Here is a 27,451-nt window from a genome sequence, read left to right as displayed (position 1 = left end):
TCTCAACACTTTAGGGCTATGAAAGCGGAGTAAAAATTTCCATATTTTATTGGAAAAAATCAACTTTGTAATAATAATTATGAACCATTTACTGCACATAACTGAACCATTGAAGTGGTAAAATGTACTATTCTATTGCTGATAAACATTTAAAATAATATTTCAGAAACTAAATTTTCAAGGAAATGATCTTCCCTCAAAGATCTGCATAAGCAAGCTCGTGTTCACGATGACACACTGGAAACGGCGGGATTGACTCTCCCGCCTTGTAAGTGTTTTCTGAAGAAGATGCATAACATTTCAAGCAATTTTTTTTTATGACTGCTGTTTTTTTTTTAAAGTTTGGAAAGTTACTCTTATTGTCATTATTTCATCCTACTCAAAACACGATTTATAAGCTACAGCCTGCAAGTACAAAGTTAACAGAAGTCTCACCAGAACAGCAAAAATTCAATTTCAAAATCACACTTGGCAAATGACAGAGAAAGCATCATTAATACAGGCTTCGAATCTTTTTGCTCGACTACAACGGAGTGACAGTCGTGTCTAATGGATCGCGTTAGGGTGGACCATAAGCTTGGCGTGTTTTGAAGGCCTAAAATCCGAGTTCTGAAGTCATGCTTGGGCCAAAGGCTAAAGTATAAAAATACTCATTGAAAAACAATAAAAAAAAAAAGTCACGTTTATCATGAATGGGTCTGGTTGGTCAAGTTTCTGAAAACCTCATAGATCGCTTAGTGTACGTCGCATTCCATCACCCGTTTCAAAGATGAAGCAAATGAAGAAGTATATTAAATTGAAAAACTTTTGTGGATGTGTGTGTGTGTGTGTACCTATATACTGTAAGGCCTCTCTACATGTATTCCTTATCATGGTCAACCTTTAACCTTCTTGAAAACTGCTATGACTCCGTCTTGTTCACGTATGACTTTAAGCAAATGGAACTCTTATAGAAAACTCAAGTGTGATACAGTAGTTGGCTTGCTATTTTCCTCCACTTTGGGAAAGAAGGGCTAGTAAAGGAACAACAGTCTACAAAAAAAAGGCTCTGTATACCTCCCTCCGCCACAAGTGTTACAAATCTCACGATACTCGGAAAACAAGTGACAATTCATTTTTGTAACCAAATTGTTTCGTAAACCTCAAAGGTGCCTGAGATCTCGGACTCTGCTAACCACGGTATGAAAAATGTATGGTATTCAATCCCTACTTTAAAAAAAAATATAATAAAAGCAAAAATATAACAATGTATCTGAGCAGTGCAATTCCAAGAAAAATTTCTGCAACCGTACCATAGCACTTGTTTGAAGAATAGAACTTTCTTTCAAAAATACTTTATTGAACATGTACGATAAATTCTACAGGTACCTCTGAGGTTGCGGTAGTTGACATAAGGCATGTATTGGCAAAGAAAGATATGGTCGCGTCACTTTACGAAAGGTACGTTTACAAAATTTTGAAGGGTTAGTTCGCCTAAGATTTCCACGGGGCCACAAGAAGCTATAAAGCATAGTACAGTACAGTACAGATATGTCACCCTAAATACTGATTTCACTTGGTTTGAGATTACTGTCAGGTTCATTATAAATGTCAACTTCTTTACATTATCCCAGAAAATATAAAATCTGATAAAAATGTGAAAATGGCCATTCTCCACATTAGAAAATCTACGCTGCAATGGTCGAAAACAAAGAAAAACATGCAAGGAAAATACTATCTGGCAACGCTAATAATAAGCTAAGATATAACACTTATATTTTCAAGTAGTTTTTATACTTACACTATGCAGAATATAGCATCATTTGAGAGATACATTGCATGGGAAATTACTTATAAAAACTGGCCAACGCAGCCAGAACATAAATACGCTCAATATCACATTCTTATTCAGGTATTCCAATAACCATCTACCCACATATAATCTTAGGAAAAACTATGGTCATGTCAGTGTAAAAATAAAATACAAAAACAAGTTCACTGGAAGAGAGCTAAGCAAATCAGGCAGTTCCGAATCGAGACGTTCAAGTTAACTGTTAAGTACTGGTAAGGTGAAGGCTACACCAGGACACCATTACGCTATGGAGACAAATCACACATGAAAGGAAGGTGCACATTAGGAGAAAGAGAGAGAGAGAGAGAGAGAGAGAGAATTAGGCATTAAGTAGTTTAACCAGACCACAGTAAGAAAATAAAATTCATTACTCAAGGAGGTTTCAGATTATCCTTCCAACATAAAAAATGGAAAAACATGATGATCACACAAGTGATATGTACATTGGAAAGTAAGTATGTATATCCAAAACGTGGTTAACATCGTAACCAAACCTGGTTAGAAAAATAAGATATTCAGGAAAAAAAATATTCAAGTCTTACAAAAACTCTACAGTACAGAAGTTCAAGAATAAATAAGATGTCAAATTAACAAGCTATCATCAAAAGTAGGCGAATTTATCATATACGTTTAATTGTAAACACAGCATCCCTTACCAACACCTTGCATCAGTATAAAACATGGTTTTTTTTTTGAGATGAGGAGAACTGAGGTTAGAGACATAGACATACCATACAGGACAAAGGCAATAACCTGTTCTTGCGTAATGGAATTAAAATTTCCCGTTCTTTAGGCTACGTATTTAACGCCATGACAGACAGAACTCAAAACTGAGATCTTTACGGTACTGATCCAAATCATTTTCTTCGGTATGGAAGAATTACTTAACAATACAAAGTTCGATAAACAATGTATAAATTGGTACGAGACAACAGGATGATGGGAAACATTTACAGTGTGGTGTTTTCTTTTTTCTTTTCATGTTTGGACTGCAATGCTATGGTTCCCAGTATAAGTTCAGGAGTGTTTAGTTATGTTAATTAGCTATCAGTGGTACAAAGTATGTTGTGGACTTAAAACTGGTCATGGCAGAACCCCATGAATTTGCCTCTTAAGTGTTTTACGGCTACACGGAGACTATCTTCCCCCTAGGTGGAGGCTGTCTACCTCAGCTTCATGTCACCTACTACTACGTACAACTGCACAGCACAGCTGAAGTTAGGAAAAAGCAACTGGAATGAAGAAGCATTTCAATTTTTTTTTCTTTATACAAATAAGCTCTTCACAGCATGTAAACAAAAGACATATGAGTATACTCAGCTTCAACAAGCCTAATCTCTTTCGGACATGTAATGTTTTAAGATTTCTGTGGCTGGCCCATTCACATCTAAAAGTCTCCTGTCACTGGGCAAAAAGCCATGGGGTTCCGGCCTCAATTTGAAAATCATAAACCTTTTGATTTTCTTCTGGTACGAAACTTAAACCTATGGATTAATACGTGAAAGCCTTGAGATTGCAAAAAGATAGACCAGACTTTGTTTACACTACAGTCCTAAATGAGAGGCTTTGGGAACGACATTCAAAACTTAAAAACTAAGCTCACTATGACGTGTGCGTGAGCAAAGGTTTAACGTTTTATTTGAATTAATACTCCTCCTCCTCGGGTGGTGGCGGCACGTCTTCCACGTCCTCTGGGGCAGCGAAGCCATCCTGAAATGAAGAAACAAGAAACGTTGTCTATCTACTTCACAGGTATCTCTTAAGATAAATAAGCATTGACATATTTTCCTAATACTATTCAAATGTATGATAATAAATTGAGAAATTAAACGACCCACTAATAACAATAGCAAATACTGTTCTTACTGAATAAGCTTCAACTTGTTGAAAATTTAGTGAAAGAACTCTTAACTGTTGAAGACTCTGATAAGAGGAATCAACTCAAATCAATCTTGGAGAGATGAGATAACACCATCATTTACAAAATCAGAGGCCCTTTGGATTAGGTTTTGTTACAAAATTTTCAAAATAAACAAAAATTCCTCACTAACTTCAAACACATTAAACTAACTTCCTTTCCTCTTCATGAAACCTAATCCCCACAAATGATACCGAATACTAATGAAAAGAAAAACTGCCTCCCCTTTCTCTACTTATAGAAGGTATTTGAAACCCTCAACAATAACAAAATCTACAGCCATTTCGGTTATGTCAGTCAATAATTCTAAAATATGTTACACAAAGTATACAAATTACTCAAGATGAAAAATTGATTACCTGTGGTACAAAGTCCACTGTCTTCTCCACAAAAAATCCATAAATCAAATCTCCTCTTCAAAAATCCCCTTGCAGTTTTATCGAAAAATAACCGACAAGTATGAGGGAACAGCTCAGTTTTCTTAATCTTAAAGAACAATTTCATCTTCCCTACATGGATGATTTGATGACTTATTTTCAAAGTTAAGAAGCAAACTATCAGTACTGGAAAAATATATATACATATTTCAAGTTTCAGTCATACAAACCACCATTACAAATGCTCCGTCTCGATTGCGGATGACCAAGCTTAAATACAAGTAATAGAAACTTATATTGTGACAGAAAATAATGTCAAGCAAGATGGTGTGGTCTTCCCACATCTGTTAATTCTGACCGAGAGACCAATGAACAAGAATGTCTGCAATGGGTCAGCTGGCACTGGAAAACGTTGGTTGGTCCTGTTCTAAAATTCAAACATTTTCTCTAAACAAGTAAAACAGCTACTATGGGAAAAGCCAACTGAATGAACAAGCATTTTGGTAGAGAATTCCCCCAACTTGAAATAGATTTCGAGCAGCAATATCACAACAGTGAAGGATGCCTTTTACTACATTTGAGGAAGGATGATAAGAACATTGGGATCTCTAGGCTCAAAAATTTTTCATGTTCAAGATGAATTACACTTGAACACAAGTGAGCATGCAACCACAGTGGTGAAATCACCTTACACAGGGCAACGTGTAAACAAGTGGAGTGGCCAGAAGATTCCTCTGGTAAATCACACACCCCCCACTTTCCACTTTTAACGTTTGAGGCAACAGAAACTTTCGTAAAGAAAGACTTTGTTGGCCTTTCCCAAAACTGGAAAGACTGAAGAAAGTCATTAACAAATTATGTAAAAAAATAAACCAACAGGTGCATATAACTGTTTAGAGCACACTAACATCAGAACACAAGTAAAAGAGACACCCAAAGCAGCCTTGACAAAACCTTCCAACAATAACTTTGCACTATAATCACAAAACTCCTTCCTTCTAGGTTCATGTAAAATTTATACAAATCCAATTATTTAAAATCCATTATTCCACACTCTGTATCAACTACCAGCCAAGTCTTTAAAGAAAGCCATTTACCAATGAAAATATTTTCTGATAACACCAATATAAGGTATGGATGCGCAAATTACATAAAAACCCAACCCTTGAACTTCTTAGCAATTCAGCATCTTCAACACTGGCAAAGGGTGAAGTATATTTCATATCCAATATTAGGCTGGAACGATGTTAAACATTACAAAAGAAATATCATAAAATGATTGGCAAACAAAAGTGTCATTTCACATGAAAGATGTATCCTTTCTCTTTTCTTCGAAGACTATATATATATTAGTTGTGGGCTGAAAATTGGCCAGTCCCAGACAATATGTTTAATGCCAAGCACTGTTCCGCATTCGAGGTAATCTGAGAATGGGTCATGTACGTTATACGTACATCAAATAACCCTTGGGTGAAACAAGAGTGACCAAATTGACAACAGGATAAAAAGACTTGCATGTCTTGCTTTTTTATAATGAACACCACAATCCAACCGTGGGTTTAGTGCTTTAATCAGCTGTTATCAGATTCATTATTCCACAAAGCCTACCATTTATCAGAGATGGGAGTTTACCAAAATTGCAGTTCAAATTTGTTGACAGGAATAGGCGGAGTCCATCAGGTAACGGAGGTTGAAACTTTGGTTGCCTTGTCAGCCTCTTCATCTCCCCTATGTACCAATGTGGCTTCTATGTTTCCATGCAAACCATAGCTCAAGACATTTTACATTACCTCCTTTCAGTAACTCTGCTCTACATAGCATGTCTTCCACTGGGATAGAAGGACAAAAGGAAGGTACAGTACTTAACGAAAGGACTAAAGGAAGGTACTTATGAAGTGTTTTGCATGTGCTTAAGCTGGTACAAACTGATTCAACTAGGTTACTTCTCAGAGTCGGACTTTTCTTAGCATTGTAATAGCCATTTCCCAAAGCCAAATCAGTATCCATGGCAAATCTGTGATCATGAAATATTCATAAAACTGCTTTCAGGACAAAAGTGAGTGACTGGGACCTGTAAAAGCTACATGCCAAGGAAATATCTAACAAAGAGCATAAGACATGGTTTCTTCTGTCCTGCAATCAAACATGTTCACTGCCAATACTCATTATGTTTTAGTATGGACTCTTTATACTGTTAACTATTTCGTAATTTCGTACGTATGTAACTGAATGCCTTGAATTTTATAATACACCAAATTGATAACAGTACTGCAAATAGAAATTGGATACTTGCCCTGTGCTATTTTGGTTTAACCAATAATCACATACCTGCAAGACGAACAGTTCAGCGCATACAACAAAAAATTACAGACAATACCAAACAAACAACTTTGTACGAGAATGACTCCAAGGAGAGGACAGGACAACCTTAACCAAATGTATTACAGTACATGACTAGCTAGCTCCAAACCTTTCTTCCTCATTACTTGAAAAATGTCCATACTGTACATACTGCAAGTTACTAATTGTCCCTCTTTACTGTGCTACATATCATCACACTAATTTTCTAATATGAGGTCAATTTAAACTCCTTTTCCTACAAATACTACAACAATGGTAGTTTTCTACACTACTAAAGTTCTCCTCCAGATTACTACAGACACCACCATGTGGTACGCAGGGCAATTACTTATGTTTTCCAACAGGAACTGTAATGAATGTTTATTAGATATATAATCCTACTGGGATTAACTATTTTTACAAATTTCATATTCCATTTCTTCTCTTACTAGTTTTCATAGTAGGGCTGCAAGGAAAGCACGAAGAATAGATCAGTTAAAAGCAAAGTAAAATACCTGTACATACACACATACATATCAATTGTATCAAACTCTTAAATAAAAGAAATTTTTACAAAGAATACCACTTTCATGAGAGGCCCAACGATTATCAAATTTGTTTTCTTTCCAACACAACCCCTGATGAGAAAAACATCCCAATGCCTTTTTCCAGCCAATCCAAAACTAAATGAGAACAACTAGAAGAAATATAAGGAGGCTTAATCCCAAAGAAAGCGACAAGGGATTTGTCAAGATGCCAATCTTGCTTTCGCAGCCGTTTGGTTTGGACTTCAGCCGTCCTTTCTGCTGAAAAATGAGGAAAATACAAACAGGACCTTTTCTCTCAAAAAAAAAAAAAAACATAATAATTTACAGCAACAGAATAAGACAAATGTGTTCTGCCAAAGCAAATGTTAACACAAAATTGAAGTAAGGGACACAAGGAGTAACCCTAGGTACTCCTAGTTTCTAGCAACCCTAGTTTTATTCGAAACCCTAATAATTAATTACAAAACAGAAAGTCTATTTTTTTTTAAGGTCTCAGATGAAGATGCCATTCCACTTAACAGGTCTTTTAGCTTAGTCAGCTACTCCAAAGAAAGTCTGTTGGACCTAACTGAGAACTACTTTCTGTTACCTGACATGAAACAAGTTTGTGTACTGCATTGCATATTAATGGAGGGTCTTCCATGCAGTAGCTAGTAATCTGACAAATGCTAGCCTACCTAGAAGGCATTCCTACTGACAGCATATTACCCTCCTCCAAAGTGATTGCATGTTGATGATATGTGACCTTACAAGAAGTAGTGTCTGACTACTTCATGTCAAAAACAAACTCAACATTCCTCAGAAATGCTACTGTTAATCAAACTGCTTTTTTAATTAATTTACCTCTTTTAAAATCTGGAGCTGTCCCTAATCAGCCTTGTCCTTCCTAAAACTGGTACCAAATCTCACACAAAAGGCAGCAGAGTGCAATCAACCTACATATCCCACTTCTTATGAAACTAATATAGAGACAAACTAAATGACAATACTTCAAAAGCTAGTACTGTTGCCTTGAAAATATTTGGTCCTTTTTAGCCACGTCCAGATTAGTCCAGCATCCACAAATCAACTTTATTAGTGGATCACCTTCCGGGCAGTCTCTCTAGTACTATTTACTGGTACTCAATACAAAAGGTGAAAAAACCCAAGTGTCGTTCAATATCAAGATGATCTCTTGTGTTACAAAACAATAACCAGTGACATTGTCCCATGAGCTCAAAACCGTCGTCTCCTCGTAACATGTACCTGTACCTCTTCAGCAGATTGCACAACGACCAAATAAATTCAGAGAACAAATGGCAACAAAAATAAAGAATGAAGGCACGAGGACTATCCATGAACAGGAAAATATCAAGGTTCCTACCTCCTACTGATATATATATAAGTATTAGTATAAACAGAGATAGAGTATGTTATCATCATCAAACATCAAGAGATAAAACAAAAATTACTTTTATCTCAACTGAACCTGTCACAGTTCTACTACAACGTACTCCAAGTTTATCTTTTTAAGTCAATAACAGATATTCAACAAACACACTCCTTTATGAAACAAAACAAATCAGAGAAGAGTCTCACAACTTTCTACACGTTACAATACTTGTTAGAAACACTTCATACACAACTTTCCAACCGGTGAATGTTAGCTCTCCTACTTCAAAACTAGTCAGTCACACTTCAGTAAAATAAAACCCAGGCTTTGGTGCATACAGTAGTTTCACTCTTACTTCGAGCACATTTCAAAAGTGTTCAAGTTGTCACACCATGAACAAGTGGCTGTATATATAAAGTATACATATACACACCATTCATTCTTGAAAAATTTTGTTGATACACAAGGTACCCGAGATCTACAAATTTTTGTTTCACTATGAATTCACAAGAATGCGACACAACATCTGACAGTTCTGTATCATCAAACTTCATGCATGTTGGCAGTAATGTTCACCAATCAACAAATGCTACTGTTTAGTTTAACTCCCTCAACAGTCAAGAGTATACTATACCGTATGTTTCTTGCAAGGCACAAATCATTTAACATACAAATTGCGTGTTTGTGTGATGCGATTTTTGGTGTATGGTCTCAACAGCAAAAAATATTATCAAAATGAATGAAGTCTTCAAGAGTAACACAGATGCAATGACAAATTTCTTGAACGCCAAGACTAACATCAAATGGATTTAAGTTTCAAATAAATGCTAGGAATGGAAGCTGGAGATGTACCAGTTTTCTGGTTATCTCCCAAGTGCCAGGTTCTGTATCTAGGGCCAACGTTTTGTAAAATACTCACAATATACCTACATATTTTGGGTTACATTAACTCATGGAATACCTTGCAAGTTCCTGTTTGTTTCTGTACTCAGAATAGCTACTCCACTGATTAAAATTACTCAAAAGTATCGACAATAAGAAAACGATTGCCCATCAAATACTGAATCTCATTTGTAACTGTTAAATCATCATCTACTCTTCACTGATTGTTGCTTCAATGCATTTGAAACATGACAGAGTTACTGAGAAGGATTTCAAGACATCATACTTGCATTTGTAAATCATTTCAAAGTTGCTGTACTGCAGAGTCCCTGCATTGAAAACTATCAAAATTGTAACAGATAAATCTATACTCATCCCAGCCAATACAACAAAACCCCATTAAACATTCAGCCTATAATACTGTATTTATTATTCACCAAGCTGCAATGAGAAAACTTTATTGAAGATCATTCTGAACCCCAAAATGTTATACTAAGAAAAACATATACTGCGATAGAATCCTATAACGATGATAAAGCATAAATTATCAACTGACGTAATCCTATAAATTCTGAGAATTATATGCTGTATTTGCATGTAACTAAAGACTGAATAAGCAAAGCAAAGGCAAAAGCAAACAGTATGACCCTATGGATTTGTCAAGTATGTAATATGAATCATCAGAGCCATCTTCATAAATAATAATAATAATAATAATAATAATAATAATAATAATAATAATAATAATAATGTAAACTAGGCATATTACGTTCGTCACCACCTAAATAGTATAACACTAACATGCCCCTACATCAAACTGAACAGCAATATTAAAAAACTTGGTTTTCTTAGGTCTGTACAGATATCCAAAATATTTTTTCCCGCATCAATGGTCAAATCTAGCACCTTTCACTCCTAACTTTTGCATGAACTAACTGATGAACAGTTTTAAACCTCCAAATTGTGTAACAAGCACTGTATCTGTGATCTCATCAGTTCTGCAACTGCTAATACAAAACACAGAGCACTGTATCTGCAATCTCTTCATTTCTGTAACCGGTAATACAAAAGAAGCTGGTTTCACTGCCAATCAAAACAGCACAGGTTGGTTTACGAACCCTACGATAAACTGATTTCTAACCGACTTCCTTCATTTGCTTTCAAGTGCACCAGAGGAAATGTTTCAGAGTAAAAGTTACAATAGAATTGTGCACATTCTTAAAGACTGTATCATGGATGTCAAATGGAAACAAGAAACCCATTACAAACTGCTAGTCTACGTTGGATCTTCAAAACATGGATAAAAAAAAAAAAAAGTGATTTGGATTTCAAAATACAGTAAATCCTTTGACCATTAACTGTACATAGCAACCAGAAAGCAGTATGGAAGCAAAATATATATATATATAATATTTCTTAAACTGTACTGAAGATATAAACAAGCTAAAAGCCTTGTGTGTTACTGTACTGTGAATCCACTGTTTTTTGTAATCACCCAATGTGTATGCAAATGCTTATTCAACATGCCTGCACATGGTCAGGGAAGTTCTCTGTAAAGTTGCCTGCATTCTCCGCAGAATTGTCCTGAGGAAAAAATTTTGTTGTTTTATACGATCAGGCTAATTTTTGAAGATTTTTTTACTGTTTACAAATGATACTTGTTCTTATATAATGCCTTCCAGTTACAGGGATATTCACAAGGGCACAGCATATAAGACAGAGGGCATGCATTAACATCGTGGCAAACATACAAGTAAAACACAAGCATGCTCTAACAAAAACTTCAATGACTAAAAAAAAAAAAAAAAAAAAGAAAGCATATGGTCTATGCTCCCACTACTGTGTTAGCCCACGACAGAAATTCCAAACAAGATCATCTTTACTGATTCTGTTCACACATCTCTGATTGCAAAGTCAAAGTCTCTCTCATCATCAAAAATGAAATCTACAAATATAACCACAGTAGAGTCTGAAGGTTTTGTTATCGTACCCTGGCTACTTACTGGTGAAACAGCAGGCGTACCGTTGACCTGTTGGTCGCCAGGGCATGATACAGACGCACTCAGACTTACCGGCCACGGCTATAATGCAAATATTTCTTTAAAAATTAAAATACGAGGCAAGCGACAAAATGTGTTACTTTTTATTACCCATTTTCCTTCCAAGGTAAAGGCCACCATATAAAGTCTAGTAAGCTATGGGACAATAAATTTCAGAAGGCTAAATATTCTACAGGTTAATTACCACCCAACACACGACAAATCAGAGCGATTATGACATCCCAAAATAGCAGTCCTATGATTGCTGATGATCACTGCCCACTTCAAGCAAATGTCTATGCCCTAAGTTGATATTATTTAACCAGAACACTTTAACACCATTAAGGCTGGTCTACTACCAATGTTTTACTATTTACAAAAGCAAGGAACTTGCGGTTTTTATTAAGAACTTAACAAAAAAGGAGAAAATTACCCATCACCAATAACTTGACACAAAACTTCCCCTTTACCTTTACCATTGTTTGGGTGGGATGTTTTTTGTATATACATTAGCCCGGATTTTTTTACGAGTGTTTGGATTCTCTAGTGTGTATTATGTACTAGATGGTGAAATTCCTTCATGATTATTTAACATCTGGTGTACTTAATCGTGTGCAATACTAATTCTGGCTGCCATTGAGAGCTGGAACAAGTAAAATTGCTTCACAAACACGAAGGATGTATAAAACAAAAAGATGTGTCACAAAAGCACTTTTAAAATTCACCAGAGCCACTTTCCAGGGAAATTTGACTGACTAACTCCAAAATTGACCAGAGTGAATGATCGCAGCTACAAAATATCTAGTCAAAAGCCTACAGCTAAAAGAACTCTCATGTATTTCCAAGATACATGATAAAGTGCATACAAATTTTCTAGCCTCTAAGTCTTCTACCAGTTTGCTGTGTGATAAACAAACCTAAAACACTAATAATAAAATCTATAAAAAGCAACTTTCAAGTTTTTAAAATTTTGGGGATCAAAAAGATGCTGCACAGGACCTTCAGTGCTGTCTACATGGGGCCACACATGGCACCCGATAAGCAGTACCTCTATAGGGTCCTAAAGGCTGAATGTCAAATCCAGTGTTACTGGTATTCTATCAACAAGTCCCGTCATCTTTCCAGTTTTAGCATTCCTGTTTAAACTGTGCATTTTAAAGCAACGACATTTCGTATCTACAAGCAAACAAGCTGCAGTAAAGGTGCTTTTCAAAAACGAAATTTTATTTTGTTGATACAGTATCTGCTGTTTCTCTATGATCTTTTGCAAATGAGTGCAAAGTGTACTTTCCACCAACATAAAATTGTATTCATTTCACATTTTAAGAGCATGTACAATTTTCTAAACAGTTTTGTTTGTCATATAAGGATTCACTTTTTATTTGCTTCCATTTGCATAGTACGTAATCATACACTGAGAAAGTTACCAAACCTTTGAACAAAACAAATTACCAAATCTTTGAACAAAGAAAATATCACCTTGAGTATGCAGTATTTGATTTCAAATTCAACTGATGTTAACTAACCCACAAGTAATCCGGCTGTCATGTCATTCCCATATTATATTACAGAGAAATATCACTTGCTGTTGTCTAAAATGAATTCAAAGGAAGACTATCAACTCCCCTGAATTACGAGCAAGGTTTACACAGTAGTTTTATACCTAAGAAAATTAATGACCATGTACAAACTTGTATTTTACCCACTACATGATATTCCTGTTAGTTCTGTAAACGTAAAAAATTTTGATAAAAAGAGTTTGTCTAGAAATTATTAGTTTCTTTAGTAATTTGCCACATTAAACGCTCAACTTGTCAATTTTACAGTAATCTGGATATGCTGCATCACTAACTTCTTTAAGAAAAATAGAATTATTTCTCTACTAAAAGACACGAATAAGAAGAGGGGCTGAAACGTGTGTGTGTGTTTCTCCACGCATCTCAAACTGATCTTGTTTGGTTGCGAATTCAAATCATCGATGTACTATCCTGTCCTCTCAAAATGTGACATTCTCCTGAAACTCAACATTCAATATCTATGTTACTAGGACACAAAATACACCTCAGAGGTTTACGGTTTTCTCGTGTTTTTTCACAAGTACTCCCAGCTGAAACTTGAGTAGGGCATATACAGCCATGCATCTTATAAGTCAATGAGTACACAAAGTATTATCCAAAAACATTAAAATTTTCCAATTACAAGATTTTTGAAATTTTAAAATGTCAGCATTTTACAGGTGGACCTCAAACAAGAACTGTTGAGGGTCAATGATGCAATGAATCTAAAATCACACCATTTGCTTAAACTGATTCTAAAATCACACCATTTGCTTATACTAATAAAGTGGAATCTTGTGGGAAGACAAAGTGGAACAATGCACGCAGCCCATTCACCAATTATTACCTCATCATTCTTCAAGTAAATGTCAAATTGATTAATCCTACACTCCATTATTGACTGCCGACACTTTATCGCTACACATGAAAGCAAAAGGCTGATGCAAAAGGATATAAAAGAATCAAACTGAACACCATATCCAAAGCTAATATTGTACTGTACTGTACTCCAATGTACTTATATCACACTTCATTACTTAAAATAAGTTCAGATTCTCCCAAACTTCAACAGGCGTTGGGGTTCTATATTACGATCTGATACAGCTGTGTTATTGTCCCATAAACAACGACATTTAAAATTTACTAAGCCAAATCCATTTAGGCTATGTAACCCATGTTAAACTCCATGGAAAATCAATGAAGTTGCACAAGGTAACCAATTGAAGAGTTCCAATTCAAGAACACAAACACAGCACCATTTCAAAATCTAACACATTAGACAATCCCCAGCATCAAGGCTGAGAGTCAGATCAACCTAACAAGTCAAAGAGTTCGATGATAATATTGAGATGTAAGAAAATTCCCTTATTTCAAAAACTAAGGTACTCTATTTTCTCCATACAGTGATGACATTTGGTACATAATCTACTGTAATTTTCCACTGTCTCTGTAATAAATATTATTACAAAGATTTAACCTAACTTTCCTTTCTTTTAAATTACAATATCCTTCCCTAACTTCCTCTTCATTCCTATTATTTCTTTTGTGTAAAAGTAAATGAACAATTTCCTAATCCCATGTAGTGACTAATCAGAGCACTTCTTATCCTTCAGAAGACAGATATATCAGAACACGAAGTATTCCTAGTCTTCTGTCATCCGTTAACCAATTAACAATCATGCAAATCAGAAATGAGGTTTTATTAAATTTTTCTTTTTATTTTGTTTAAAATAAATAAAACCACCACACTAATAAACATAATGGTACAAGCAAGAAAAATTCTTCAAAACAAAAACATGAGCTGAGAATTAAAATGGCAAGACTAGCATAATTTTCTCAACCAAAATCCTTTGTTAAAAAAGAAAAAACATAAGTTTACAGTACTAAAAAACAAATAATTCACTTACCATTTGGGAATCAATGCTGCAAGCAAAACAAAAAAAAAAAAAACAAACAAACGCACACCGACAGGACTTACCTCTGTAGCATACAAAATATCCAATATTTTCTGAATAAGTGGAGCACTCTCCCCTTCGTCTTGACATAGGACTTCAATTTCTCTCAACTTGCCGAAGTAGAAATCGCGTTCCTTTTCCAAGCCGCTAACTGTCAATCTCATTTCCATCAACTACCAAGACACAATAGGGAAAAAAAAAAAATGAGAATTCTACTTACTCACCTAACCATTAGGCTTAATCACCTTATTTCCTTTGCAAGTAGACAAGTCTGAGACAAAACTGCAAACACAAGGAACTTCATTTTATAGCGCTCAAACAAAATTATATACCACTATGTCAACTTCTGACAAGTTAAAAAGAATTAATTTTTTTATGTCATACAACTTCTGACAAGTTAAAAAGAAGAAATAATAACTTTCTTATCTACAGAACAAGTTGAAATCCCAGTATATATAAAATTCCACTCACTGAGGCAAAAGTACAAGGTCATGGTCAAGTGTCAAGTCACTTGTAGTCATCCGTAATTCAAGTGACAAAAGGCCGTACCTGACTAGAAAGTTCCTCAACTTGGGCATTATTCATACCAGGAGAACGAGCGGTTGTAGCTGGCCGCGAGGCAATGCGAGAGGGAGTTGAACGTGCACCTGTCAAAGATAGTGTGTTAATGAACCTGACTTGATATAAATGTTTAAATGAATGTTTTAACTCTCTTTACCCAAATTCAACTCCACATTCTGCTCGTCATGCTTAAGTTCAACACTTCAAAAACAGAGACTTTCAAAATTATTATTATTGTTATTCAGAAGATTCATATGGAATAAGAAGACTCATATGGAACAACCCCATAGGGGCCACTGACTTAAAATTCAAGCTTCTAAAGAACATGGTGTTCATCAGGAAGAAGTAAGAGGAGGTAAAGGGAATTACTGAAAGAAGAGACCTCCTTATTAAAAAAGAAAAAAAAAATTAGATAAACAATTATCAAATGAACTTGAATTCCACCTAACCTAACTACTCTTTTCTACTAATTGCCATACAAGTCACACTCTCCTGTTTTCCTCTGATCTTAATTCCATGAACTACCTTCTCAGCATTGTTTAATATGTATGTGTCATGTGGTAGAACCCCCTTTGGCATTTTGCCTGTCCAACTTCTTGAACTTTGTTTTGCTACAATTTTTACTCTGGCTTAATCTTTCAGGCTCTGAAATTTGACATTGTAGTCTGGGAAAACTACCCCAGAGTACCAACCTACAAAACCAGTGTGTAAAACACAGGAATAGAATTCACAAACTGGTGTTGTTGTTCATTAGCCCTGCTCTAAGTAAAGTAACTCCAAAACCATAACAGTTCTGCAATGCCTTGAGCGACTGGTGTAGGTTCCAATTAAAAGTACAAAAATTTTCTGAACTCTTATGGCAAGTTTTCTTATTTTTTTTTTTTTATCAATTAACTGCACCAAAATCTTCATACGCCAATGCCAACTTGTAGGAACTTTACTTTGTTTTGCAAAAACAAACTAATCTAGTATTACAGACTAAGTTCAACAAGACTTAAATGTTCTGCAATTATTAAACATTACGATCCTGAAAAAAAACACGAGTTGAATTCCTACTTAACAATAACCATAATTTACATCACAGTCAGCAAGATAAGCTCACAGCAACTTAATCAGAAGAATTAAAATTTGCCGAGATACAAGCTCCATAAAATAATGCATCTAAATCACTTCATAAATTTACATCACAGGACCTCTCTCTCTCTCTCTTACCTCCTGTAGGTCGGGCCATGGCTCTGGGCGCCCCTCCGATTGGTTTTCTAGCAACTCCGCTCTTGCCCATCATGGGCTCCCCAAATCGAGCGGCTAAAGCGTCATACTCTGACCCATCGTAATTTGCATCAAAGAATTTTTTAAACCACTGCAAAGAAAATAACCAATAATGTCCAAACTATTTTTAATATGAAGAATGAGATACAGATAGACAGAATATACACTTCAGGCCAATGGCCAAGATCTGGGACCTTTAAGGTCATTCGGTGCTGAAATGAAAATTTTGAGTAGAAAAGGTTTAAGAGACGTAACAGGTGGAAAACCTCACAGTTACATTATGAAACACTTGTTAGAAGAGGGTGGAAAGTAAGAGGGAAGAAAGAATGTTCAGGAGGTACAGTAAAAGGAATGAAAGGGTGCTGCAAAGAACAATAAGCAATGCCAACAGGAAGAATGAGTTATGTAAGCTGCAAATCTTTGGTTATGGCTGAATATTTCACTTTCTCATGCTTTAACAAACCCAACTGCCCAGCAACAAGTAACCCTCAAAATAAGTCATATATATCTACAAGCACAGACTTCACTTGAACCATTTGTGCACTACAGTATATCAAGAACATCTTTTAGCTTTTCAAGAAATAAAGAAAAACTTACCTGCAAAAACTCAAAATTATCTTGGAATTTTCCTTTTATTAGTTTGTCGACAGGAACAATCTGGGGATGAAACGAGAAAGTTCATATATAATGTTGTAACTGACCACCAGGTCCTAGGTCCTCACATCTTTATAATACCTGTCAACTTTGTTCCCTTTAATTGGTCTTTGTATTGCACTAATGTAAATTGGTTAACTGAAAATCTACTCTTTTGCTTAATGTTCTTAATCTTTATCTTTAGTTCTGTTCTGCTTTTGTAACAGACTCTTTAATTAGCAAGATATCTTCTTAAAAGCAATACTGTACTGCACACCATCAAAAAAGAAAGGTAAAATATGAGCCTAAAATACACAATAACTTATCAATAACTAAATATTTTTCTTCTCAGTGAACAAAAGATGTGATACAATTTTCTATGTTGTCAATAAAAGTGAACATCTCTACGTAAAATAGCAGATCAACAAACAAGGCATTATCAAGTACAGTACCAGAGACCCAACATCATCAAGTACTAATTCCAGCTATATACATACTCAAATCCTTAACCTTCTTTTAAAGATCTGACTCTAGATATAACACCCATTAACCTTCAACAACAATAAATTCACTTTGTGTTCACCTCATGTATGGCTGGGGTTTTAAACATGAAACACCAGGAAAATTACTCCAAAGACTGACCTAATTTCTCCCCAAAAATTCTCCATAGGATTGTGACCTAATGTCTTTCCAAAAACAAGAGCAGTAAGATTGAGGGATAATTTTACAGCCATGAAGGCTTTCTCTTACGGCACCTTTTGAGATTATCAGCAATTGTAATACTATAAGACTTTTGTGTTGGTAGCTACACATTACCAAGAAGTACGATTAACATTAGCAGAAGAACCATACCTACCTTATCAACGTTGACTTTCTTGAATGCATACTGGAGGCACTTGAAGTTGTTAATGTATTCGTGTTCTAAATTTGTGTTGAATTTCACCTTCTTTAGCATGATGGAACCTGCACGAAGGAGAGAAAAGTCATATTCATCCACTAAAACCAACAGTATCCAAATACCTTAAGAAAGTCCCTGATTTGTGTGGGAGGGTTGTGTTCTCAATGAATTGTTTCAGGTAAAAAAATGACGGCTGATTTATGACATTTTTATATGTAAAAACACCACCCTACTGGCAAAAGTCATGTTCCAGATGGCCATTTGTAAGTTGGTTATTGTAAAGTACTCTTCATGCTTATTTAAGAATAGTATGATATAAAATCAATATGGCACTGTAGATCTTTTCATCCTAAAACACAATACACTACGTACATACAGTACTTTAAGTACAAAACAGGCACACAAAACAAAATCTGAACTTACGGGTGGCAAAAGGGAGTGCTCAGAACACAATTTTAATCTGCCATCCCATTTCTTTGTATCTGTAAGTGTTTGTAAGTTGAATGTTCATAAGTAGGGTGGCACAGGTATCTTTATCTCTGAATATACTCACAAGAGGTAGTCTTAGCAATACAGTACCTGGGAAGAGCATGTCCATGAACTGACAGTATGCAGCCCCTGTACACAGTTCTTCCACTTTAGTGTAGGAAGACTGCAAGCAGTCATTGACCCAGTTGAGCATATCATGACGGCTCAGGTTTTCAACAGTGGAACTGGTAGAAAAAACATTCACGGCCATTTTTATTCTGAAAAGAAAAACCCAGAATCAGAAGATTAAAAAAAAAAAAGTCTTACAAAACTTTTGATAAAATATTGGAAGCCTACCTACAAAGATTGTGTTTGAAATAGGTGGCAAAACTGAAAGAGCATAAGGAAGATAACACTGCAAACAGTATTTTAAACTGGCAAATGACTGCGAAGTACTTTATAACAACTACAGATTTCTAAGCAGACTTAAAATTATATTTTCTCCCTACAGATTAACTTTTCTAAAATTACTGATTTCTTTACTCTAGTCCTAATTTAAGTCCATTCCGCATTTGATAATATACCCTTCTAAGAATTATCTGTACCGTATCATGAGGCATTTAAGCATAGTGGTTGCTACATTAGTAGGATGTGGTATCCTCTACATCAGTTCTAATAGTAATGCACAAGTTTCTTAATGGTTTCATATCAGAAGCACTGCTCCTTGGCTTTTATCTTCTTAAAATATCTAATAAAGCATTTGAAGATGTTTTCAATAAGCCCTGAACATCTATCACCATTATTTAACTTATTTCATATAGTCTGTGAATATGCTACACTCTTATTTTTTTGCAATGTTGTCACCTTAATCTCACATGCTTTTCTTAGGTTCTTTCACTATTTTTACTGATATTTATGATCACTGATATACATTCCTGCATTTCCTTATTTTATTTTTAATTGTTCCACAACAACAATTGAATCCATCACTTGCTAATGAATATAACAGATGTTAATTTACCTCTGTTAACGTACAGACACCTGCTATGTAGCCACTACATAATAATTTTAAAAGATACTGGACTGTCCTACACAACAACCAAGGTACTAGTTGAATGTGGTATTTACCGACAAGTCCTTCCAATCAATATTCTATTGCAGGCGGCACCACTGCCTGAATAAATCATCCTAGGGTGTAATATCTGAATACATCATGTGCAGGTATGGTATGGCATTCTGTTACATCATGTTACGTATCAATATGCCTCTGTCTTTTGGTAAATACAGCAACTGAAGGAAATCCATAATGTTACACAAAAATTACATTAGGCCAAAGGCCAAGCGCTGGGACCTATGAGATCATTCAGCACTGAAAGGGAAACTGACAGTTAATAAAATGGTTTGAGAGGTGAAATGGGAGGAAATTTTTGCAACTGCACTAAGAAACAATTTTTAGAGAGGATGGAAAGTCAGATGGAAGAAAGAAAATATGAAAAGAGGTACAATAAAAGAAATTAAAGGTGCTGCAGCTAGGGGCCGAAAGGACACAGCAAAGACCCTTCGCTAAGGCCTACAGTGCACCATGTGAGGTGCACTGACACCACTTCCCCCCTACCAGGCACACTGTGTAAATAACTTTTCCAGATGGTTACTTTACACACTACTATTCAGGTGGTCTTTCTATTTTAAGAGCAGAAACCTCACCTTACCAGAATTCTTTGCTTATCAAGTAGACTATTTTAAGTGTTTCCTGCCAGGATACTGTCTTAGAAATGAAGCAATTTCTTGAGAATCTCTTACTCTGAATTGTAAGTGCAAAAAAACATTTACATTGGGTTCAAAATAATATAGAATTACTGTCAAGTGTGCACTGTACCGTAAGGTCTCTGTTATTTATCAGAATTTGCCCCTTTATCAGAAGCCAAATCCCCTGAACACCTGATAAGCTAAGGGGGATCAGTTTATCACTTTCCGCCTAACAGTATTTGGCTTACTCATGCAGGGATGGTTTCCCTTCCAAAGTTCATTCTTGATTAATCTAGTTCCTTTTCTGTAATGGGCTCTTTTCCCTATTGGCACCCTTGGGCTTAATAGCATTCTTGTTTTCCAACGATTGCAATTGGCTTGTAATAATAACAATAATAGTAATAATAATAATGTAAGTAAAACTAACTGAATATTGTTTTTGGAACCAATGCGACTACAGGCAGTCCCCGATTATTTCGGCGGCCTCGGTTATCGACAATCTGGTTTTACAGGGATTGTCTAGCGACGACAATAACCGGATTTTCTGCGTCAATATCCGCTATCGGCGCCGATACCCACATAACAGAGGCGCCGATCCCTGCTCATCGGCACCAATAAACGCCGATATTCGTTGATTCCCGGTTATCGTCACACTGTCGGGAACGGAACCTGGTCCAATAACTGGGAACTGCCTGTATTTTTTGCAGCAAAGACCTTGTATATACAGTATGCCAAACACACAAACCTTCCTAGTGTATGAATATTATGGTTTTAATTCAAATATTCTGGCCTTTACATTTCAATTTTCCTTAACCAATATCACCTCTAGCCAAAGCTGAGGTTATAAACAAAAAGCTTCTCTCACCCTATCATACAATATTAACTAACCACTCATAATAAAATACCTACAATTAAAAGAATTGAAGGCAAAAAATTTTCAGGTAAATTCCTTCCAGAAAGCCAGGTGAATCGATCTAATAATTACATACAGGCCTACTCTTGAATGTGTAGCTGAATGGCACTCTTCAAGCAATCAAACTCTCTCAGAAAATTACAAGAATAAGTAGCCTAAGTTACATTATTCATGAAATGTTTATATATATTACCATCAAGTGATCTTAAACTCAACTGAGTTCTAACTTCACCCTTTAGGTTACCATTAGGCTATACAAAGGCAAACGGCAATTTGGCTGGTATATGCCAACTGAGATATTAAGACAATACTCTTGAGGGTACGCTAGGATACTTTCCACCCTTTGTACAAGGGATTCTACATGGCGGAATGCATCGTAATATGCAAATTATTGAACCTAGGCCCATTACTGTGAGTAGCCTACACTACTAATGCATTAGTCCGAACATCCCCACTCGATTTTTTATTAAATCTTTCAAATGTTTATCAAAAAATGAAAAGATATATACATAATTCTCGCAAACTAATATTCATCGCAATAAAAAATAAATATATGTAAATAATTGAAGATTTTTTCTAAGTTTCAATTTTACAAAATGCACTTAAGAACACTTAGAGACATTTGATGCCCAGGAGATAGTACTGAACATAGCAAAATGCATTCGACCACCCAGAGGCTAGTACAAAACATGGTGAAATACATCTGACCCACCCAGGGGCTAGCACTAAGCACGGCGAAATACATTTGACCCCCAGGAGCTAGTAGTAAACAAGGCAAAATATATTAGACACCCCAGGGGTTAGTACTAAACACAGCAAAATACATTTGACCCCCCAAGGGAGAGCGCTAAACACAGTGAAATACATTTGACCCCAAGGGGCTACAACTAAACATGGCGAAATACATTTGAACCCCCAGGGGCTAGTACTAAACACAGCAAAATACATTTGATCCCCCAGGGCCTAGAACTAAACATGGCGAAATACATTTGAACCCCCAGGGGATAGTACTAAACACGGTGAAATACATTTGACCCCCCAGGGGGCTAGAATAAACATGTCGAAATACTTTTGAACCCCCAGGGGCTAATACTAAACACAGCAAAATACATTTGAAGCCCCAAGGGCTAGTATTAAACACTGCAAAATGCATTTGACGGCCCAGGGATTAGTACTGAACAAGCGAAATACACTTGACCCCAAGGGAGCTAGTACTAAACACAGCAACAAAACTGCCCAGATGCATCACTGTTTCGCCGTGTTTAGTACCAGCCCTCATGCGGAACTGGAGTTCGGACCGGAAACGAACTTTTACCTCAGTCTACACTCAATCATCGACCCTATACCTAGTCTACCCTACACAAGCCAGACTAGCCTGACATAAGCCTAACTTATGATAATAGGCCTATAAAATTTAACTAAGCCTAGCCTATAGGCCTATAAATCAAGACCCCACAGCTATGACCTACACTAAGAGCTACGACCTATGACCTAGGCTAAGTCTGCACTCAATCGCTGACCCTAACCTCAGCTTAGCCCGCCCTTAAATAAATCCAGACTTGGATTACCGTAACTTAACGAAAATAGGCCTACGAAATTTAAATAGGCCTAGGCTACATTTACGTTTGCATAAACACCAAAACACCGTATTTAATGGTGTCTTTTATCTGAGTATTGTCACTTTTCTAATATATTGATATAGATGGGGTTAAATCAGAACTATTTATGGAGAAATGGATTACCGTAACTTCCGACAGTAGGCCTACGGAACTGAATTAGGCCTCGGCTTCATTGACATTTGCATAAACAATTAAAACACCATATTTAACGGTGCCCTTAACCTGGATATTGTCACTTTTTTAATATATTGATACAGAAGGGGTTAAATCTGAATTATTTACGGTGGAAACCGCCGTAGGCCTACGGTAAGTCCCAGCCTAGGCCTACGAAGCTCAAAGGCCCCCGGTACGCGAACGAAAATGCCGAAAAACTGTTAAAAATGACGTCACGTGGGCCATTTAAAACAGTTTAGAGGGCAAACAACGCCACAAAGATCACAAAATCTAATCAAAACATCTTCCAAAATCACAGACGAACGAAATAATCGACGAACGCGCCCATAGGCCTATTCAAAACCTCGAAAACACTACCGGGGGGAGAGAAGGAGAGAGAGAGCGAGAGAGGGAGACAGAGAGAGGGTTCAGTGGAAAAGGTCACTTTTAACCCAATCTCGGGCCGAGAGGTCACGACCTGACCTCTCGGAGGTCAAGGGGAAGGTGCGGGGTGAATTCACGCAGGGGCCGCAGCCGCTCTCACCTATAATTACGGGGAAAACAGAGAGGAAAATAGGCCTGGCCCCGTCTCTTGTTGACACTGGGAACACCCAAAGACGATCCGGAATGACAAGTGACGTAAGAGAAGCGCAACTGTCTTGGTTTCGGCGTGTTCTTTTCGGGTTGGTTTTGTTTCTTTGGCGCATTTTCGTTCGGGTGAATCCGGTTTTATGGGTTTTCGGCCATTTTCGTCTCCTGTGTGTCATTTAATTCGTCTAGATCTATTTCAAATAGGCTACGGACTATTTTTATTCGGTTTCTTGTGAATGACATTCAAATGAAGACTGGCGTGTTCTGTTGACTAATTTTCCTTCTTTTAATCTGATTTGTTTTTATGTTTATTCAATTTTATGCATTTTTATGGCATATATGTCATTTAATGAATCTATATCTACCTTAAATACGCTACGGACTGTTTTGAATCGCTTTCTGGCGACTGACATTCAACAGAAGATTGCGGCGAGATGGCTTTTTTTTACCTTATTTCCATCTATATCTACTCAGTTTCATACACTTTTATCATTGATATACCAATTAATGTGTCTATATCCACTTTAGATTCGCTATGTATTATTTTTAATCGCTTTATTGTGAATCATATTCAACTCAGGATGTAAGGAACGCCTCTTCTAGAAAGTCTGAAGGAATCATAGACCGTATCGAGAGATATTAAAGAAAAAGAAAAAGAAAAAATATGACTGCACATCTTTAACCCAAAAATCCCCGTTAAAGGAGTATTTTTCATGCATATGATCAAGTTTAAAGTATCTTTCACACACTGTAAGTACGAATTTGACATGTAACACTTATATCAGAGCATAATCACTTAAAACTAACCGATCACGTACACAGGAAGATCTGCCCCTGAATATCGAGGAGAATGTTACCACTAGCAATAAAAAAAAATGGTCATAGAAAGTTGTGGAAGGTTAACAGTGGGAGTAAATTGCTCTCTGTTTTTTTAACGACTAATCCTCAACCATTCAGCGAGCGTAGAATCGAGCGGATTTCCTTTTAAAGCTAAAGATGAAAGTAATCCGGATTCCGGACGAGAGTTCAGTGGAACCGTAGAATTTAAGATATTACTCACTATCTCTTATTTTAGCCTCGAGACACACGGCCGTACACCTCCAGATCTATGGGAATACACTACGAGAATGGTCGTCACACATCTACACACCAAACTACACACACACGTACGTACGCACACTCAGACACTCTACTGCGGTATACTCAACGGGTTCTGAATTGTCAATGAATTCGCGTCCGTTCTTTCAAATAATCTCTTTCGCCTTCTTCTTCTTCTTCTTCCTTTTTACCTCTAGCGCACCGTGTAGGGCAAACAATGACTCGGCGTTTTCTTAACGTTTAGCCGGTATGAATACATTTGTGAGTTTACACGTATTACTTAAATAACTTGTATAGAGTCATATTTTATGGTTTCGAATTTTATGTTCTTGTACGGGCGCCATAATCGTATGTAAGGAGTCACTGTATACTGTCAACGCCAAATCTTCATGTTCTTTCACGTATATATCGTTTTATGGTAGAAAAATTATAATGTGTGTGTGTGTATATATATATATATATACATACACATATTATATATATATATATATATATATATATATATATATATATATATATATATATATATATATATATATATATATATAATTTAGTGTAGAATGAGATAACAATGAAAGGGAATATATATATATATATATATATATATATATATATATATATATATATATATATATATAATTTTGTAGATGTATATATATGGCCTGGACATGTCCATCCCCAGGGAGAACAGACCCACTTAAGAATAGCATAATAGCAAAAGAAGTATCTTATTCAAGAATATATCTATGAAAAAAGTGGACCTGTGGAAAAGAATATTCTTTATAATCAAGATACGAACTTTCCTAATATATTCTACGAATTGTATCGAAGATATATGAGAATAAAACTCCAAGTATTCTTGAACTGAGAAAGACATCTAAGAATATGTCCAGACTTAACAGAGAGAGAGAGATAATCCTTTCCAACCACATTCTTGAATTCATAAATTTAGGCCTATACGTCCCCGAGTATCTCAGAATCAGACAAGCCTCTTTGTGAACCTGATAAATAAACAAATAAATAAATAAACAAATATACTTTGGCGTTCAGGGACGTTACTGAGGTGAAGATATATAAAAAATAATAGCTATTGCGTCGAGACACGAACGACTTATCATGCGTCACTTCCTGAAGGAGGTGACGCATGCGTGTTTAACGATGACTAAGTCGTCCAAACTCGCGGTTCGGTTAATCGCCCGATAAACAAAACAGTTCAGCTTATAATGCTCTGCGACGCCAGATAATCAATGCAAGCTGTTGCTAAATAAAGAGGTATATTACTATCTCGTATATTGTGGTGTGCAGGTATGCAAATGATTATGATGATAATTATAATTATTCGATCTTTTCTTTCCGTAATCAAGGATGGATATTTGCCTTAAGATATCTTGAGAGAGAGAGAGAGAGAGAGAGAGAGAGAGAGAGAGAGAGAGAGAGAGAGAGAGAGAGAGAGAGAGAGAGAGAGAGAAAGTCGAACTGACGTTGATCGCTCGAGCGCTGGTATCATTTCCATGTGGCTTTTTAAAACCTCAAGAAATCCGTCCTTGAGACGACAATGCCTCGAATCTCTAATGGTAGAGGTAATTTGCATATGAGTCCGTCCTACACGCGCCTATAATGCGCCCTTGTCATTGGAATCTCCGTTTTCTGAAGGGTGTCTGCCACATTGGATGTCCCTGTGTGATCGTTCATCCCCGTAACGGCTTTGCCGTACTTGATCACCGCCGGTGGCTGCTGTTTACTTTCGTTGAGGGAACAGTGCTTCTTCTTCTTCTGACGTTGCTTAAGAATTTGCTTAAAATGTCGTTATATACGTTCTATAAAAGATTATTACGAAACGTGTTCGATTAACATTATTTTTTTTTCTTCTACTGATATTGTTTAAGAATTTGCATGAAGTAGTCGTTGTTATACGTTTTAAAAGACTATTATAAAAGTGTTCGATTGATGTTTCTCATGAATTAGATCACAGCTTTCTTAAACAATGTAAAAGAACTAAAATAAATACAAAGAAAAAAAAAAACATTGTCTCGGGCGAGTCTAGCGAAGCCAGCCACTCTGACGGACACAGGTAGTATTACAGACGAACCGTCATGCGTTAAATGCTTAAATCCGAGACGACAAGTCACAAAATCATCTACAAAAAATCTTCTAGCACTTAAATACCGACTCAATAGTTATTTTTCCAATAAATCAATATAATTCAGTGCGATTTGTAAACAAACCTAGAGAAACAAAGCGATAAATGGCCGACGATACCTGTGAAACAAATAAACTAGGTCTAGCGTGGGTGGGCAGTTGGTGATCCCATCTCGTGCCAGCCTTGTTTTCCACCGAGGAGGCAACTGGTTTTAATTCCGAGGAGGATTACAAAGCCGCACGCAGACATGATTTAACTGAAACGGAAAGGTGTTTTTACAGTCGTTTCCTAGTTATTAGTAAACAACCTCGTTGCGTATTTAGTGTGGGAGAGAGAGCCAAATAAGGTCAAGACAGTTCTCATAACTTATACAGTAATAAACAGCAGTAGTAGAGAAATTTAGTAAAAGTTACAAAGAAAGATGAAACATTCTTCACTATGAATGAAGACGGCAAGAAGCAGAATAATGCCAGAACTCGAGGAAGGAAAGAAGGAACTAGGGGCGGTTTACTTTGTACCATTCTCACGGGAGATTAACTCCTAC

General features: G+C 36.2%; 1 protein-coding gene across 9 annotated transcripts; it reads right to left on the bottom strand.

The window, feature by feature from the left end:
• Positions 1-30: 30 nt before the first annotated feature.
• On the bottom strand, positions 31-27,148 carry Eb1 (microtubule-associated protein RP/EB family member 1). 9 transcript variants are annotated; one of them, XM_067081646.1, is made up of 10 exons: positions 24,878-24,926; positions 23,623-24,277; positions 18,759-18,925; positions 18,138-18,244; positions 17,246-17,305; positions 16,592-16,739; positions 15,368-15,465; positions 14,842-14,991; positions 10,796-10,852; positions 31-3,541 (listed from the first exon to the last, which is right to left on the bottom strand). In XM_067081646.1, exons 3-10 carry the CDS (start codon positions 18,916-18,918, stop codon positions 3,476-3,478), a joined length of 846 nt encoding a protein of 281 aa, XP_066937747.1. In that variant the 5' UTR covers positions 18,919-18,925; positions 23,623-24,277; positions 24,878-24,926; the 3' UTR covers positions 31-3,475. The 9 variants fall into 9 exon arrangements, with proteins under 9 accessions (XP_066937747.1, XP_066937750.1, XP_066937748.1 ...); XM_067081649.1 differs by lacking the exons at positions 23,623-24,277; positions 24,878-24,926 and adding an exon at positions 27,027-27,148; XM_067081647.1 differs by lacking the exon at positions 23,623-24,277 and having other exon boundaries at positions 24,730-24,901.
• Between the last annotated feature and the right edge of the window lie 303 nt (positions 27,149-27,451).

This window comes from Macrobrachium rosenbergii, chromosome 37 (genome assembly GCF_040412425.1).
Source record: "Macrobrachium rosenbergii isolate ZJJX-2024 chromosome 37, ASM4041242v1, whole genome shotgun sequence".
Taxonomy (NCBI): domain Eukaryota; kingdom Metazoa; phylum Arthropoda; class Malacostraca; order Decapoda; family Palaemonidae; genus Macrobrachium; species Macrobrachium rosenbergii.
This window is presented reverse-complemented; position numbering and strand designations above follow the sequence as displayed.